A 16,767-nucleotide genomic window follows, 5' to 3' on the forward strand; every position below is an offset into this window, starting at 1 on the left:
CCAGGATTATCTGTGCAGGGGAATGCCTCTGGGTTTAGAGGTTGTTGGGTATGGAGGACAGGGAGGGCAGGTCTCCTCTGTCTTCCACCCTTTCCCTTAATTCTTCAATGAGCTAACTCTGCAGGGGGTCAAATCAGAGAGCAGCACACGAGGTCGTCAGATTGCAGTTGTGTATTCAGTTCCCTAAGCGGCTACGGGAAGGGGAAGAGAAGCGCTCTAGAGCTGCCTGGCTGGTGTACTGACTGCTGCTAAGACATAGGTTCTTACATACGCCTTACAAGATCATCTTCCTACAGGAGAATCGGCTTCCACAAGGGTAGCAGGGGTTGCAAGGGTCACAGGGGCCACAGGGACCGCAGGGGCCACAGGGACCGCAGGGGCCACAGGGGCCGCAGGGGCCACAGGGGCCGCAGGGGCTGCAGGGGCTGCAGGGGTTGCAGGGGTTGCAGGGAGATGTGCAAGGGTAGCAGGGAGACTCGATCTTGACGCAACTGCCGAGCCCATAGGAGTACGTCACGTCCTTCTCGTCCACGCATGGCGGCAAGCTGAATTCTTTGCAGATGTTCATGTAACTGTACTTTTTGGATCCAAGGCAGTCGTACCTGTTCTCCCTCTCGGCTGACACAGAGACCTTCCCATCTTTGACGCGCACTTTGACTTGGTCGGGCTCAAAGCCACACACGTTAACCGATCCCAAGATGTTGCTGCTGCAGCAAGATGAGGCCAGGATTCTGTTGGTGGTCCTTCTGAGTCTGTGGTTGCAAAGTGGGGAGAAAAAGAGAGATTAGACCTCTGGACTCTACACATCACCCATAAAATAGGAGCCCCCACCCCAGCCCAGTCCCCGAGCCCCCCACCCGAGTCCCCATCCCACCTTACCTCCCCACCCCCTTTTTCCTTATATCAACCCCATCCAAACCCATTGGCCTTTCTTTCAGATCTTTCTCTAATGCTCAAATCTAGCTCCTCCTGCTCTAAGTTATGGACTCTTGGCCTGGTCCTTAACCTGGTTACTCTGTGACTCAGCTTCCTTACCTGTAATGATGGTGATAATCCATCTCAACACTGCTGGAGAGTTAAATGAGACCATGTTTTACTCAGCACTGCACTGGGTTCATCATACATCTTGCTTGATTACTGTTATCTTGTTAGACAGATTTGCTTTTGTTTCCTGATGCTGAGGTTTGAGCCTCATGCATGTTAGGGAAGCCCTCTCTGCTGGGCCACACCCCAGCTCAAGGTTTTTTTCTTTTTTCTTTTTTTTAAAATGAGACACAACCAGTAAGTTAGCATTTGAACTCTGTGTCTTAAAGATCAAAGCCAGGAATAATGTTGTGTGTCTGCAGACCCAGCTATTCCAGAAGGTGAGACAGGAGGATTGCTTGAGCCTAACAGTTGCCAGGTAATCTGGACATTAAAGCATGATTTTATCTGGCCATCACTGGGCAGACAGACAGACACTCTACCAGAAAGCTCACTGGCAAAGGACAAGGCAAGAGAACTCTGGCTTAGTTCTTCCTTGGACCAGGCAAGACCCTGGACAGCTGGAAATCCAGTCTGTCTGGTTGCCAGTGCGAAACAGATACATGGAGATTTCCCAGTGACATGCTAGCTGGGATCCTATCATCTTGCAAGAGTTTGTTGTGTGTGTGTTGCCCCAGCTCCTCATTCAGCAACGTTGTGTTGCTAACTTGAAATCACTCATGAGAGGAATGTTGATGCCGGAGTGGAGTGAGCTAGAAATCGGGCACCTCTGCCGTGGCTGCTGGGCACCTCTGCCGTGGCTGCTGGGCACCTCTGCCGTGGCTGCTGGACACCTCTGCCGTGGCTGCTGGGAACCTCTACCGTGGCTGCTGCTGGGCAGCACTGCCAAGTAACCCTTAATAATAGCAGGAGCTTGCACTGATTGGGCAGTGAGGATGCATCAAAAAATAGGAAAGCCGGGCTGGAGAGATGGCTCAGCGGGTAAGAGCACTTGCTATCCTGGGTGGTGGCCGTGCACGCCTTTAATCCCAGCCTCGGGAGGCACAGGCAGGTGGATCTCTGTGAGTTTGAGGCCAGCCTGGTCTACAGAGCAAGTTCCAGGGCAGCTAGGACTGTTACACAGAGAAACCCTGTCTCAAAAAGCCGAGAGAGAGAGAGAGAGAGAGAGAGAGAGAGAGAGAGAGAGAGAGAAGAAGGAGGAGGAGGAGGAGGAGGAGGAGGAGGAGGAGGAGGAGGAGGAGGAGGAGGAGGAAGGGAGGGAGGGAGGGAGGGAGGGAGGGAGGGAGGGAGAGAGAGAGAGAGAGCGCGAGCGAGCTCTTGCTACTCTTCCAAAGGACCCAAGTTCAGTTCTCCCCACCGTGTCAGGCAGCTCACGACCTCCTGTAACTAGCTCTAGAGGGTCTGGTGCACTTTGGGCACCGCACTAATGTGCAATGCCCACACTGAGATAAACACAAAAATAAAAATAACTCTTTTTGCGAGGGAGGGCCAAAGTCCCTAACCAGAGCTGTGGCCCCAGAACTGGACTCTCTTCCCTCACTTCTTGCAAGGCTCTGCTGTGCAGACAAGTTCTCGAGCTTTCCTCTGCCTCGGTCCAGGACGATAACAACTATGACATCTACCTATGACTATGGCGATAACCTATGACATCTACCTATGTACGGAATGCATTTTACGAAGGTGCTTAACACTCAGCTAGGCTGGGAGGCCTTTGTTTTCTTTTTTCTTAAAATCTACACTTCCCAGTGCTGAGTACGCCAGAGGTGGTGCTTTATTTAAACTTCACAACAGCCCGTGATGCCTACGAGATTACCATTGTACCGCTTTAAATGCTTTTGAAGATTTCTACTTACTGTAGTTTAGCTATGTGCAGGTTTGTGTGTCTGTGTGTAGGTTTGTGCATGTGACTGTTGGTGTCTGAAGGGGTCAGGGTCATCGTATACTCTGGAGCTGAAGTTATAGATGATTGTGAGCAGCCTGAAGTGGGTGCTGGGAACTGAGCTGGGATCTTCTGGAAGAACAGCAAATGCTCTTTACTATTGAGTTCTCTCTCCAGCCCCTGTATGCCTTTTTATACTGAATTTTATTTAAACACGTTTTTCTTTGCTTAAGTTACACAAGTTCATTGTAGAAGATCCAGGGGACATAGATAAACTAAAGTATTTTTTTAATATTACAACACACATAATAGTACTTTTGTTGTATTTTCTTGTCTCTGTGGATGTGTGTGTGAGTGAGAGAGTTGTGTGTGTGATTTTTACATAAACATATGTGTGCCCTTATTTCCAAATCATGCTATACACACTGCTTTTAATTTGTATTTCTCACTTGATTAAACTTCATGGGACTGACTTAATGAGGTGAATTTCTACTCTTGTACTGAAAACTACACGCGGGCTTGGCTGATCACAAAGTGACCACTAGCTCTCTCTACTAGGAGGCGCTGAAGCAAACAGACGAGAGCAGCAGACGAGACGGCGCAGTGTGAGTTTTTCACCTCCATTCCACCCCGGCCCTGAAGAAACTGGTTAGTCATCCTTGTCCTCTATGTGCCCGGGCGCCTTGGGTCATCCCAAAAAGAAAGGAGAGAACTGGCTTCTTTCAAATCACCAGCTCTGGGAGGGCAAAAAGGAGCTCACAAGGGCGTAGCCCAGACACCCGTCCTCTCTGGCTGAATCGTGGCTTGAAGAAGCAGCCAGAGGTGTATGTGAAGGGTCTCTCAGGAGTGTGTGTGTGTGCGTGCGTGCGCGTGTGTGTGCGCGTGTGTGTGTGCGTGCGTGTGTGAGCATGTGTGTGTGCGTGCGTGCGTGCGTGTGTGTGCATGTGTGCGTGCGTGTGTGAGCATGTGTGTGTGCGTGTGTGTGCGTGTGTGTGTGCGCGTGCGTGTGTGTGAGCATGTGTGTGTGCATGTGTGCGTGCGTGCGTGAGTGCGTGTGTACGCATGTGTACATGTGCAGGGAAAGTCGGTCTGGTTTGGATGAGAAATGTGGAATCCTGTTATCGATAGTGAAGATAGGATGGGACTAACAAAAGCAAGCCAAGACTCCCGAGCAGGTTCCCTAAGCCTCAGCTGATTCTTCCTGGAAAAGCTCTGTCTGCTCGCCGCCGCAGGAACTGGAGCCTAATCTGAGACCTGACTTGTCAATCACAGCCAACTTTCAGATCTGTTTCCTCTTAGACACCTAGTCCCAGCTTTAGTCAAATGTGTTCTGTTACTGGCCCCTCCTCACTTCCCTCTGTTCCTGTCACCTTGACTCCTTTGGCTCTGCAGTAACTGTCCAGGGGTTCTACAATGTCCGGGGGTCCCATACCATCCAGTACCATACACTGTCAGGGCCCGGTACTGTCAGGGGTCCCACACTATCCAGGGACCCCATGCTGTCCAGAGGCCTCATGCTATCCAGGGTCCCCACACTATCCAAGGGCCCCACACCGTCCAGGAGTCCCGCACTTTGAGTCTCCAGAAGACTGCCTAAAAGTCTCCTCTAGGCCAGGTTTCTTATTTCTACATTAATGGTTCTGGGGAATGTGTGGGTTGTAGGAGAACTTGCTGGGGCCACTTCTGACTCATCAAACTCAATTCTGAACTTGGAACATGCCTCTTGCCTGGTGGGCTCCCCACAACCCCAAGTGAGTTTTTCCATAACTGCAAGGTTCTGAGCCAGGGGCACATGGCCTCATATGCCCCACTCCCGTGGACTAGGGAAGCTTGCCAGCTGGGGCAGAGAGACTGCGCCTGTGAGCGGAGCTCCACAGAGCGCCTCACTTTTCTCCTGTCACAGCTGGGTTCACTCCCATGTTCAGCCACCCTTGAATGGGAAACACCCTGCCTTCCCGGTAGAGTTATATATTCAGCTGTTTCCACAGAGATCAATTTCAACCCAGTGCAGGAGAAAGTAACAGGAACTTAAATGAGCACAGACAGGTGGGCCTCCTCTAACTTCACGGGGACATTCCTTTTCTCTTGAATTTAAACCCATCCCAAAGAGCTACCTAAACACTCCTGACATCTTCATCTTTATCATCACCTGCCTCCTGCTGCTTCCGCCCCCGTGTGTGCATGTTTGTATGTGTGTGTGTGTGTGTATGTTCGTGTGTGTGTGCGTGTTTGTGTGTGTGTGTGTGCATATGTGTGAGTGGAGGCCAGGTTGACTTCAGGCAACCTTAGTTTTTGGAACAGGGGCTCACTCTGGACCTCACTGATTAGACTACACTGGCTGCCAGCACCCCTGAGGGCCTCCTGTCTCTGCCTTCCCAGTGCTGAGGCTATAGATGCCACAGCACCCAGATTTTTTATGTGGATCCTGAGGATCTGAGCTCATGCTTGTGGGGCAAGCGCTTTAGCAACTGAGCCATGTCCTTGGCCCCTCTGCTTTCTTTTCCTGCTTTTCTCCTTCCCTCAGACTTCTGGAGTAGACAAATGTCACTGGGCAGCAGGAGCAGGTTCTGTGGTGTTGATGCATCCTCCTTCCAGCCGGGCTTGCAAAACACAGGTGTCCAGTTCCCACCCGAGTTCTAGATTCACTAGGGCGGGATACAGCTGAGACTTTGTCTTTCTAGTAAGTTCCAGGTGATGCAGCTAACACCGGTTCAGGGTCACACTGAAAACTGGCAGGTGATTATACACCTGTGCTCTAGACTCGGGTGGATCTGGCTTTTCTCTGCCACCCCCTAGTCATCAGGAACAGGAAATGCTAGGCACCTAGCTTTCACCTCATGAGTTAGTTGTCTTTATTGGGCTGTGTGGGCTGTACTTTACACAGATTTACCCCAAGACTTTATGTGAACAATTCCCAAGCCTGTACCATTAAACAAAAATATTAAACCAAATAACAGACACACATCTGAGCCTGGAGGGTATTCCGTGGTAGAATACTTACTTAGCATACCCGAGGACCTGGGTTCTATTTCTAGCACAGAAAGTAAAATTGAAAATTGCATTTGACCACACGGGCATCAACTCTTCAAGTGATGATGGATTCTGAGAGGTAGGAGTTAGAAAGAGTATAAACGACGCTAAAGAGGCCGTTCACTTCACCTTTCAGTGAACCCAGAAGCAGCAAGGGGGAAAATCAGCTTTTGGTAGTCATAAGACCTCTGCCTTGCATCAGCCTCAATGACTGAGTAGATTCAGTGACAACCTCAAACTCACAGTGTGAAAGCAAAGAAGAGAAATAGTTGAGGTTTTAGACAGCATGTTTTGTGGGGGGGATTTTCCAGGGAATTTCTTATTAAGAGTCAGGCTAACCTCAGGTGTTTGGGTGAGTGGATGGAAGGCAATCTTGGGATTGGTCTCTAGGAATCAGGAAGGGGCACAGAGGTTGAGCCCTGTGCAGCTCAAGGGCGCACTGCAAACGAAGATGCATCGGGTTGCAAGGACTCAAGCCAGAAGTCAGTGTCTCCATGGGCATCCGTTCATCAGACAGGATGGAGGAAGGATGGGTTTTGTTAGTTTCTCTAGCTTTAGAGACAAGGAAGCCTGGGAAGTGTGGATATACAGGCTAAATTCAGGCTGGTGGCGTGGCTTCGTGAAAGAAAACCAAATTCCGTCACCACCACTCCTTCAAATCCAAAAGCGAGGGAAGAGAAAGGTGACTGCTGAACCTCGGAGTACAACAGGAAAGGACAGGAAAATCCTGAAGCGGCAAACAAGAGCCGAGTCTGGTCCGAGACAGCGGCTTCCAAAGCAGCGGCTTAAGAAACACCGATAGTGAGTGAGCGAGGCTTTAAATCCTTGCCTAAAACAGCCCGCTGTACACATACATACCTCAAACAGCAATGACATGTGGTGGGAATTTCTAATTCTTTTTTAAAGATTTGTCTATTTATTACGTATACGTCGTTATGCCTGCACGCCAGAAGAGGGCACCAGATCTCATTAGAGATGGTTGCGAGCCATCATGTGGTTGCTGGGAATTGAACTCAGGACCTCTGGAACAACAGTCAGTGTTCTTAACCTCTAAGCAATCTCTCCAGTCTCCTGTGGAGGCAAAACTGTTATTTCAGTCTTCTTGCCAAGTAGGAAACACTGGAGACATGGAAGACTCAGACACAGAGAAAAAAAAGTTCAATATAGCTGAGGCAATTATAGATCAAGGATAAGGAACCTTCTGGACAACACAGTCAGACATCTGAAAAGACATGTCACCAATGCCCAGACATTCTTTTTTATTTTTTTTTTAAAAAAAAATATTTATTTATTATGCATACAATATTCTGTCTGTGTGTATGTCTGCAGGCCAGGAGAGGGCACCAGACCTCATTACAGATGGTTGTGAGCCACCATGTGGTTGCCGGGAACTCAGAACCTTTGAAGAGCAGGCAATGCTCTTAACCTCTGAGCCATCTCTCCAGTCCTGCCCAGACATTCTTTAAAGGGGCAAAGGTCACACAAATATGAATTCTAAACTCAAAAGACCTTGAGCACAGTTTGATACCAAAGATGGTTTTAAAAAAACAAAACAAAACTGAATGGAGATTGATTATTTCGAGACCTATTCAGTCACAGGTCAGGAGCTAGATTAGAGATAGCAAAACAAGAAAGAAGGCATTTCATTGAAAGAAAAATTCATCATGAGTCCTTTGGGATTGGAGGTCAGAGCTGGGCTTTCCCATCTTCACCCCATTCAGGAAGACTGAAGCCGCAGGTTTAGAGTAGACACCAGCCCTCCCAGATAGTGAAGCCTCCGGCTGTTGGAAATAGAGCAGGAACTGTTGCGAGGTGTGTGAATTGGAATTAAAGTGCCGGAGTAGAGATAAAGAAGGACAAACCTGGGGGTCACAGGGCCAGGAACTAGGTAAGGGCCCTGCCTACTTCACATACGCTGCCAGAACAGAACCGAGGGGACACAGACCGGAGAAAGTGCTGCTCCCTCTGAATCACAGTAGAGAGAGAGGCTTGAGGCCGAGTCTACTGTGTACCAGGAAACCATCTCGTGGGAAGCCAGGGGGACAAGGCAGTGGGCAGAAAAGAATCCGCCCTGAAAGTGTAGGAAGTGGGGACAACCAGACGACCAAGATATAAGACTTAGAGCCATGGAGAGAGAACATAGGCAACTCACAAAGAACACTCAATATTTGGAGCAAATATTAACTAGGCCCTATTTCTCAGTGAAATATTTAGCTTGACATCCTGGGGAATAAAAAAACAACAACATTGCTTCAAAATTGTAGATAAATTTGTAGGCGACTACCCCATCCCAGATCGCCAGGTAGGTCTGCTTCTGACCTTGGGACTGATGACATCACCAGTAATTGTTGCACCACCCTCACAATAAAACATCATCATGGTCACTGTTGTCAAGGGGCTTTCTCTATCCGCACACCCATTACTCCTTCCTTTCCCATCTGTTCACCTCCTGTCTTCCCATGTGTCATATCTGTCTCCGCTCTATTTTTAAAAACAATCCCTTATTAAACATGTTTCTACCTCTTGCTTTTTCACTTAATGTATCCATACATAGAAGAACTTTGCAACTTTTCAACCCCCCTTTTACAATCTTTGGGGAAAGTCTCACAGAGTCCATGCTGGCCTCATACTCATTCTGTGTCAGAAGCTGGTCCTCCTGCCTCTGCCTCCCAAGCGCGAGGGCTACAGGAGTCAGCCATCACACCCACCTCTTTAATCCCTTCTTCCTGTTTCAGTGGATGGGTAGTCACTTATATAACCAGAGAACAATGCCCCCCCATCTGTATAGACTATAAGTCTCTGTGAAAAGATAGGCAAGGATTAAAGGAAGCATAACTCCCCCAGTTGAATTACCCAATTCAACAGAAATCCATCTGAATCTACAGTGAAGGGTGAGCCCGTCGCCCATCCTTTCTGAGGTGGAGGGGAAGGCCAACAGGGCAGCCCTTACTCCAGATCAGCTCTGCCTGAGCCTCGCTAGGAGCTCTAGCCTTCAGTCCACTCTCTACTGCCGAGGCTTCTGGCGAACAATAAGGATTTGATCAATGACTATGACTTCTCCTACAGTCATTTCTGCAAGTCCAGAGTTACTCAGATCACTTCAATCATACCCAGTCATACCCAGTATGCTGCTCCCGGTAGCTTTTAGCGACACCCCTCAATTCTCCCCCTCATTAAGGCCACACCTTATTTAATCAACTGACGTTCCTGCTGTAAACTCCCACCAATGTTGTCAGCCCACCACCGCACGCTGTTCCCACCATGGATCCCATTTTCCTCCCCTAAGTCACCTGAGTCACTGTCTTGATCCCTTTTCATGTCTAGACAGCTGTCACTGTCCCCACCGCCCTCCTCCTCCCCTGCTGCGGCTGCTACTCTGACTGTGCTACATCCTCTTTCACTTGACCAACTCTCTTTTCTCATCCTCAGCGGCGCAGATTGCTTTCCTCTCTAGGCTGCGGAGCGATGGGCGAAGGCAGTAGAGCTTGTAGTCGCACAGGCAGCACGGGTAGTAGAGGTCGCACAGGCCGCAGGAGCGGGATCGCTTGGAGTAGCAGAGGCAGTAGGGGTAGGGGTGCAGGTCACAGCAGCAGTACGGGTGCATGTAGAGGTCGCACAGGCAGCGGGAGCTGAGCTCGTCGATACATCTCAGTTGTCTTAATTCTCTGTCCACCTTCTTTATGTCCCTTCTAACACTGTCCAAAAGACAACTCAGTGCAGCCATTATGGTCACACCTTATTGTTCTGTGAGTACCTTTGAGAAACGGCACTCAGAGGAAAAAATTGTTCTAAGCTCTGCTCAGAGGCCTCCTTTAAAATTAAATGAGCCACACATGATTCACTTACTTTTAAGCTTGTGTTCTGTGACCCCGCCCACCCTTGAGGATGTCATAGTCTCCTTGTTACCATGCCAACCACAAACAGTTTATGGTCCCCAGAGACCCTCCTCAGGGCTACTCCCAGGACCATACTCACGCTGAGGTTCACTTACCTTAGTGTTTGTGGGGTTCCCCAGCAGTCACAGCTCTTTGGGGTTCATGGACTAACCTTCAGTGGCCTTGACTTGTGGTGTTAAGAAACTGTGTAATGGGTGTGACTGTGGTTTTGACCTTGGTGTGGAAAGGGCAGGAGTTGCCTGGTTCTGGTCTCTGAGCCTTCTAGTTCTAGCCCTGAGGCTGGCTGTAAGGTTTATTTGGGCTTCAGAGTGTGAGGAACTTGGCTGTCAGCCCTTTCTTCCCACCAAGTCAGCCCCAAGTCTGCCTTTGTCATTGGCTCTCTCAGGCCCAAATCTCCGAGTCCCACCTATGATTATTATTATTTTCCTGGTGCCAGGGATCAAACCCAGGGCCTCAGACATCATAGACAGCTGCCCATCCTTTACCAGCGAGGGTTCTAGCTAACTAGAAACATCAGTTCTCCGCTAGTCTGGGGCTCATATGCTCCCACCTACTGCTCTGGGTCCTGTCTTCAGGAACCACCTCCCGATACGGATACCTGTGGTCTTGTCTGGCCCCTGAGTGCCTCCCAAGCATAGGCTCTGGTCCTCTTCCCTTAGCCTGAAACCCTTGCTTCAGCCTGGCCACGCTCTAAAGTGGATCAACTCCCTAGCCCGTGGCCTCGGCCTCAGAGTTGACTTGTACTAATCTGTTTCTGTCCCTCACTTCCCCTTTCCTCGACTAAGACCTAGGGAAGGCGAGCGAGGACAGATGTGGACACACGTGACACCAGAGAGGGAACTAACTAGGTCTGAAGGCCACAGCATGGGGTTGAATTCTCATTTTGAGTTCAGTAAAGGATCGTTGGTTATCCCTCCTCTCCTATTGACAGGCCCAGGGAAGAGACAAGCCAAGTCTGGGCTGGTGGTCATGGCTCGAGGAGAGAAGGAACTGGAACTGGGGAAATGGGTCAGTGGTTAGGAGTGTTTGTGCTCTTGCGGAGGACCGGAGTTCGATACCCAACATACACACGGTGATTCAGAATGACTGGAACTCCAGTTTCATAGGCTCTGATTCCCTCTTCCGACCTCCACAGGCACCAAGCAGGACCATGCACACAAATACATGCAGGCAAAACACACGTAAAATAAAATGAATCTATCTAATTTTAAAGGATGTCACTGGGCGCATTCTCGTCTCACGCTCCTCAAGCCCCACCCAATCTGATGTTTCCACACTGCAGTGAGACAGATTTTGCATATAAATCTGTCACCCCTCAATGTCCCCACTTTGCCTTAAAACTCACTGGCTCACTCTGGGAAGGCCATACCTCACTCTTTCCATCTCATTTGGACATAAACACAGTTATTCTGCCTGCTTAGAAGCCAACGTCTCTGATCTTGTCTAGCTCATTACTGCTCTCTCTCGCATGCCTATCCTTTGGGAAGTCTTCTTTGTCCCATCACCAAACATCTGTCTGTCTGTCTGTCTGTCTGTCTCTCTCTCTCTCTCTCTCTCTCTCCTCTCTCTTCCTTCCTTCCTTGACAAGTACTCGTGTAGCTCAGGTTACCTTCAACTCCATACGTAGCCGAGATAACCTGTATCTGACCTCCTGACTCCACGTCTTGAGCGCTGAGATTCAGGTGTAAAGCACCACACCTTGTTTATGAGGTGGTAGGAACTGACCCGCGGCCTCGCGATGCTGGTCGAGCCCTCTGTTCACTGAATGCTGTTTCCAGCACCGACATGTTTGTCAATGACAATTATTTGTCAATTTCCAAAACTGAGCAGGATGTTGGCTGGTTTTGCTCACCAAGAGCTACCTAACACCATGTCTGGTACATGGCAGGTGCTTAGCATTTACAAAACAAGCCGCCAAATGAAGAAATAATCAAAATGTGGTGAGCAGAATGAAAATGGAGTAAAGGAGGACCCAGTGGCGACTCCCCAGTCCGTAGCTTGCCAGGCTCACGGTGTCCCCCACCAAGATAACGACCTGGAGGCAGAGTGTGGTAAACAAGAGGCTAGTGGCAGCTTCACGGAGAGCTGTGGAGGGAACTCAAGGAAAAGCGATCTGAAACTCTGAGAAAGAAAGACAGACAGAGGTACAGACCAGGGGACATGAAACATAAACTGCTCACACGTGGGGATAGGGCAGAGACACGCTACTGAGGAAAAGAACCAGAAGTAGGGGTGTCACGAAGCTCATGAAAGTCTCTTAAGGGTCCTCAAAGAGGCCATAGCCCCTCAGCCCAAGTCGCTGTCTGTTGTCAGCCTGGCTTCCCAGTGGCTCAGCGTTCCACAGCCTTGACCTAGAGAATCCCCTTCTGATGAGGAAGTGTTGTAGACACTTAGCCAGCACAGAGCAGGAGAGGTTGGCCGCCTGCATCAGTCAGAATGAGTCAAACAGCAATGTCGAGTTCTGGGACAGGCTAATGCCCTTAGCAGGTGATTCCACGCAGTTCCGAAGGGTGGCCTCTGGTACCAGGAGCACGACCTGTAAGTGTGTCCGTATTTCTCTAACTCCAAGTGAAAGACTACTGGATTCTCATATCGCAATGAATTCCATGATTAGCAAATGTCAGCAAAGGTTTGATCAGGCAGCTCTTGTTTTAACTTGTTAAACACACATCGTTCGGAGCTTAAATACACAGCTGAGTCTACACGGTGTGTTATTTAGATAGTCCTGACTTCATTGCACCTGGGGCTCTCCCATTCTCGCACCCCCCTAGGAATTCCATTCTTCCACCATGAAATAGATTTTTTACATCATTTCACGTGACTGAATAAGTACATTTAAAGTTCGGTGGAACAGCTGTGCTGGCTCACAGTGGTAGGATATGCGAAGAGGCGTCTGCAGAGGATCCTGAGTTCAAGGCCAGCCTGGGCTACATTGTTGTTGGGCGTAGTGATGCAAACCTTTAATACTTGCACTTGGGAGGCAGAGACAGGTGCATTTTTATGAGGTCAGTGACAGCCTGGGCTTCATAGTGAGATGTCTCAAATCAAAAGAAAACAAAAGAGTCAGTGAAATTGTGGTTCATTCACATCAGAAGGACAAGGCCGAAATTTATTAGAATCTGCTAAACATCCTTAAGGACGAGGTACAGGCACAACTCCTTGAACTATTAACACAAGCACGTTCATGGCTCTAACACAGAGGTGGGGGCTGTCCGATACAAAAGACTGCATCCAGGGACATGCCCACTCACCTTGGCTGGTACCCAGGTAGATCTTCCTTTGGGATTAGAGGCAGGAGGTGGCAACTTCCCACGCCAGGCAGGCTTTGCCTGGTCCTAGTGTTAGCAGAACTGTGTGCCAGAGGCGGCCTCTTGTGCTCCTCCCCCGGGCAAGACCGATACGGGCCAAGTCCATTCACACAGTGTGGATGCCGCAACATGGCTTTAATTCTGTTGAAAAGGATCCATTGAAGGAAAGAAAGACCCTTAAAAAATGACTGGTTATCTCTGAGAAGTAAGACATAGGTGACTTTGAAAACTCTCCTTCCTAGGGCTGAGAGTGTAGCCCAGCAGCAGAATTGTGAGAGACTCTGGGTTCAATCCCCAGAAGCAAACAACAAAAAAATGTGTTTAGTCTAGTGTGTGTGTGTGTGTGTGTGTGTGTCTACAGTGCCTATTGCACAAATGGAGTGGTCAGAGACAATTTTGTCTACTTAATTCTCTCCTTCCACCTTTATGTACATTCCAGGGATTAAGTCCAGGTCACCAGGCTTGCACAGGGGTAGCAAGCGTCTTTACCCCGAGACATCTCACAGGCCTGAAATACTTTAGCTGGCATGTGTCTAGCGCTCTGTCCACTGAAGGCTCACCTCTGGAACCATCTCAGAAATACAGCTGAAAGGCCAATGACATGGCTCAGTGGACAAAGAGCTTCTCTGAAGGCTTGAGGACCAGGGCTGGGATCCCCACCTCACAGAGACAGGATTCCCCGGGCAAGGCGACTAGCTAGATTAGTCAAGTTGATGAGTTCCAGTTCAGAGGCAGATCCTGCCTCAGTACAGTAGAGAGATCAGTATCACACACACCCAGGCAAACTCTGGGGCCATCCCTCTGAGCTGGCCACTGGGGAAGTTCTCTGGGAGAAGACACGTCTTTGGCCTGTCCACTGTCCACGGAACCTGCTTTTGGATGAAGAACTTTCTCCTTCTCCCGCCGTTAGCTACCGTTGATAAAGTGCCTAGCCAAAGGTGGGGCACCTCAGCTGGCCAACCCACTGTCCTCCTGGAACTTCCTGCTTACCACAGTGCCTAAAGATAGTTCGCATTTCCAAAATGTTCCTCAGCTGTGCTTCAGGACTGTCAGCTCCTCGGATGGTTCCAATAACCTCATCTATTTCTTTCTCTTCTCTGTTCCTGTTTTGTGGTTTTTAGACAATGGTTTTACTATGTAGCTCAAGCTAGCCCAGAACTTACTATATATAATAGCCAAAGCTGGCTTTGACCTCTAAGCAATCCTCCTGCTTCAACTGAACTTCCCAGTGCTGGGTTACAGCATCTGCCACCAGGCCTGGCTCAAAACCCTCTGTTTCTTTTTAATTATAGAGGTCAGCTGAGGCCTGGCACTGTGGTAATACATGCTGGGGTTCTGGCCCTTCAGAGGTGCTTGTAGAATGACCTCAAGTGTGAGCCCAGATTTCTACATAAAAGCCTTGACAAAAAAAAACAAGTGGCTAAGCCAAGTACTCAGTGGCTCAGGCCTGTGATGGCAGCTCCTCAGGAGGATGGCCAAGTTCAAGGGAAAGGAAAAACGGAAAGAACCGGGACACAGCACATCGGTAGGGCTTGCTACTGTGAACGAGGCCCAACGTTCCAGCCCCAGGAGCAGAAAACCAAAAAAATTCAACAAACAAATGGAACTCCAATGGGACGACAGCCTGCTCCCTTTGTCCGACCCGCAGAGACCACTCCAGGCTGAGCTTGGAGGGGAAGCAGCTGCTTCCCTGGAGGAGAGCATCTCTTGCTTCCCCCCCCCCTCCCGTGGCCCGGATCTGGGTACACCAAGAACAGCTGTCACACGGAAGGCCATGGGTGTGGAACAAAGACGATGAGTCATGCCAGGAAGATCATCCATCAGCAGCATCCCTAGGGCAAGAGAAATTTCCATGGGGTGAGAATCTCTGAACTTCAGCTCTGGAAAAGTCCTTTATCCACACCAGTCTCCCCTGGCGGAGCCTCGGCTGAGCACCCAGGCAGGCGAGCCTGCGAGACAGGCATAGGCCGTACCGGTGCTGAGACAACAATCCTCTGAATGTGTTAGCTCGCGTGGTTTCTCTTCCTTTAGTCTCCCTGCCCCATGGGGTCTTTGTAAAAGAAAGACTTACTTACTTACATCTTTTATGTGTACGTGTTTGTGCGCCTGAGTGTATGTATGTATATCACGTGTGTGCAGGTGCCTGCAGCAGCCAGAGCTGGGGTTACAGGCAGGGTGCTGTGTGGGTGCTGGGAAACCCAACCTCAGTCCTCTGCAAGAGCAGCAAAGTGTTCTTAGCTGCTGAGTCATCTCTCCACCACCAATCACCCCACCCCTTTTAAATTTTCATGAAAGAGAGCGTGCATATTTTAAGAGAGAGCACAGGCATGTGTGTGCTATGACACGCGTGGACATCAGAGCACAGTTTTTGACAGTCCTGTTCTCTCCATCCTACCATGGGTTCTGGGGATAGAACTCTGGTTTCTGGCTTGTGCAGCAAGTGCCTCTACTTGCTAAGCCATGAGCCCCCATGGAAATCTTTAACGGGAAATCTTTCACCTGCTAGGTAAGGTGTGTGTGTGTGTGTGTGTGTGTGTGTGTGAGAGAGAGAGAGAGAGAGAGAGAGAGAGAGAAGAGGGGAGGGGAGGGGAGGGGAGGGGAGAGGAGAGGAGAGGAGAGGAGAGGAGAGGAGAGGAGAGGAGAGGAGAGGAGAGGAGAGGAGAGGAGAGGAGAGGAGAGGGAACCGGTGGTTTGCTCCTGCAGCCGGAGTCAGCAGTGCTCTGGCAGCTGGAGACTGCTCCTGTCAGGCAGGATCTAAGAGCCAGAGGGCCCAACTGAGTGAGTTTTCCTTTGGCTTTGGAAAATCTGATTACTCACTGAGGAGTGATGGGAATTTTACACATCAAATAAGCAGAAGTATTTCTTTGTTAAGATTTGAGAAGTCAGGTGGTGGCACACTCCTTTAATCCCAGCACTTGGGAGGCAGAGGCAGGTGGATCTCTGTGAGTTCGAGGCCAGACTGGTCTACAGAGCAAGTTCCAGGACAGCTAGGGCTGTCTTGAAAAACCAAAGAGTTGGGGAGGTTTAGAAGCAAACCCAGGTGTGGGGTGCATGCCTGTAATCCCAGCACTTGGGAGACGGCGGAGGTAGGAACAGTGTTCCAGACCCTCTGACTACATGAGACTTTTTTTTAAATTAGCACAGGATGCCAGCTCACAGTGGTGAGAGGCAAGGGGATCTATGTGAGTTTGAAGCTAGCAGGGTCTACAGAGTGAGTTCCAGCATAGCCAGTGTTCTGTTATACAAAGGACAGGCTGCCTCAGATTAAAAAACCAAACCAAACCAAACCAAACCAAAACCAGCAACAACTAAAACCATTAGCACACGGCTCTGGTTTACACTTCTCCTAATGTCTGGCTCCATATGGAATAGCTGAACTAGCTCCTCTTCCTCTAAACCATGGCAGTGCAGTATTTAAACAGAGAAGAAAATCCAGCTGCGCACAGATGTGAGCTCTGCAAAGGATGGTCTCCAGACTCCTGGTGGTCATGGCCTCCTTATGTCAAAGGTGGCTGCTTTGTTCCAGGTTCTGGGAACACACTGCGTCTCACAGCAGCCATTACCATTCTAGAAACGTGGAAATCAACCTCACATCTTGGTTTGGACAACTTTTGGCTGTAGTGATATTTTGTTTGTATTTCAATAAATAAAGCTTGCCTGAGGATCAGAG

General features: G+C 49.5%; 1 protein-coding gene and 1 long non-coding RNA gene across 4 annotated transcripts in view; one reads left to right on the forward strand and one right to left on the reverse strand.

Annotated features, from left to right (window-relative positions):
- Positions 1 to 16,767, forward strand: part of LOC142843577 (uncharacterized) — a 67,739-nt gene that overhangs the window by 15,667 nt on the left and 35,305 nt on the right. For both annotated transcript variants that reach the window (XR_012909661.1, XR_012909662.1), the window contains exon 2: positions 3,422 to 3,511. This is a non-coding gene — a long non-coding RNA (uncharacterized LOC142843577). The remainder of the gene's footprint in view (positions 1 to 3,421; positions 3,512 to 16,767) is intronic.
- Positions 217 to 10,521, reverse strand: Odf1 (outer dense fiber of sperm tails 1). Of its 2 annotated transcripts, none has more exons than XM_075961156.1 (2): positions 9,295 to 9,648; positions 217 to 752 (listed from the first exon to the last, which is right to left on the reverse strand). In XM_075961156.1, the coding sequence occupies exons 1-2, from the start codon at positions 9,615 to 9,617 to the stop codon at positions 275 to 277; spliced, it is 801 nt and encodes a 266-aa protein (XP_075817271.1). In that variant the 5' UTR covers positions 9,618 to 9,648; the 3' UTR covers positions 217 to 274. The 2 variants fall into 2 exon arrangements, 1 of the variants encoding a protein (XP_075817271.1); XR_012909660.1 differs by lacking the exon at positions 9,295 to 9,648 and adding an exon at positions 9,885 to 10,521 and having other exon boundaries at positions 666 to 752.

This window comes from Microtus pennsylvanicus, chromosome 2, assembly GCF_037038515.1.
Source record: "Microtus pennsylvanicus isolate mMicPen1 chromosome 2, mMicPen1.hap1, whole genome shotgun sequence".
NCBI lineage: Eukaryota > Metazoa > Chordata > Mammalia > Rodentia > Cricetidae > Microtus > Microtus pennsylvanicus.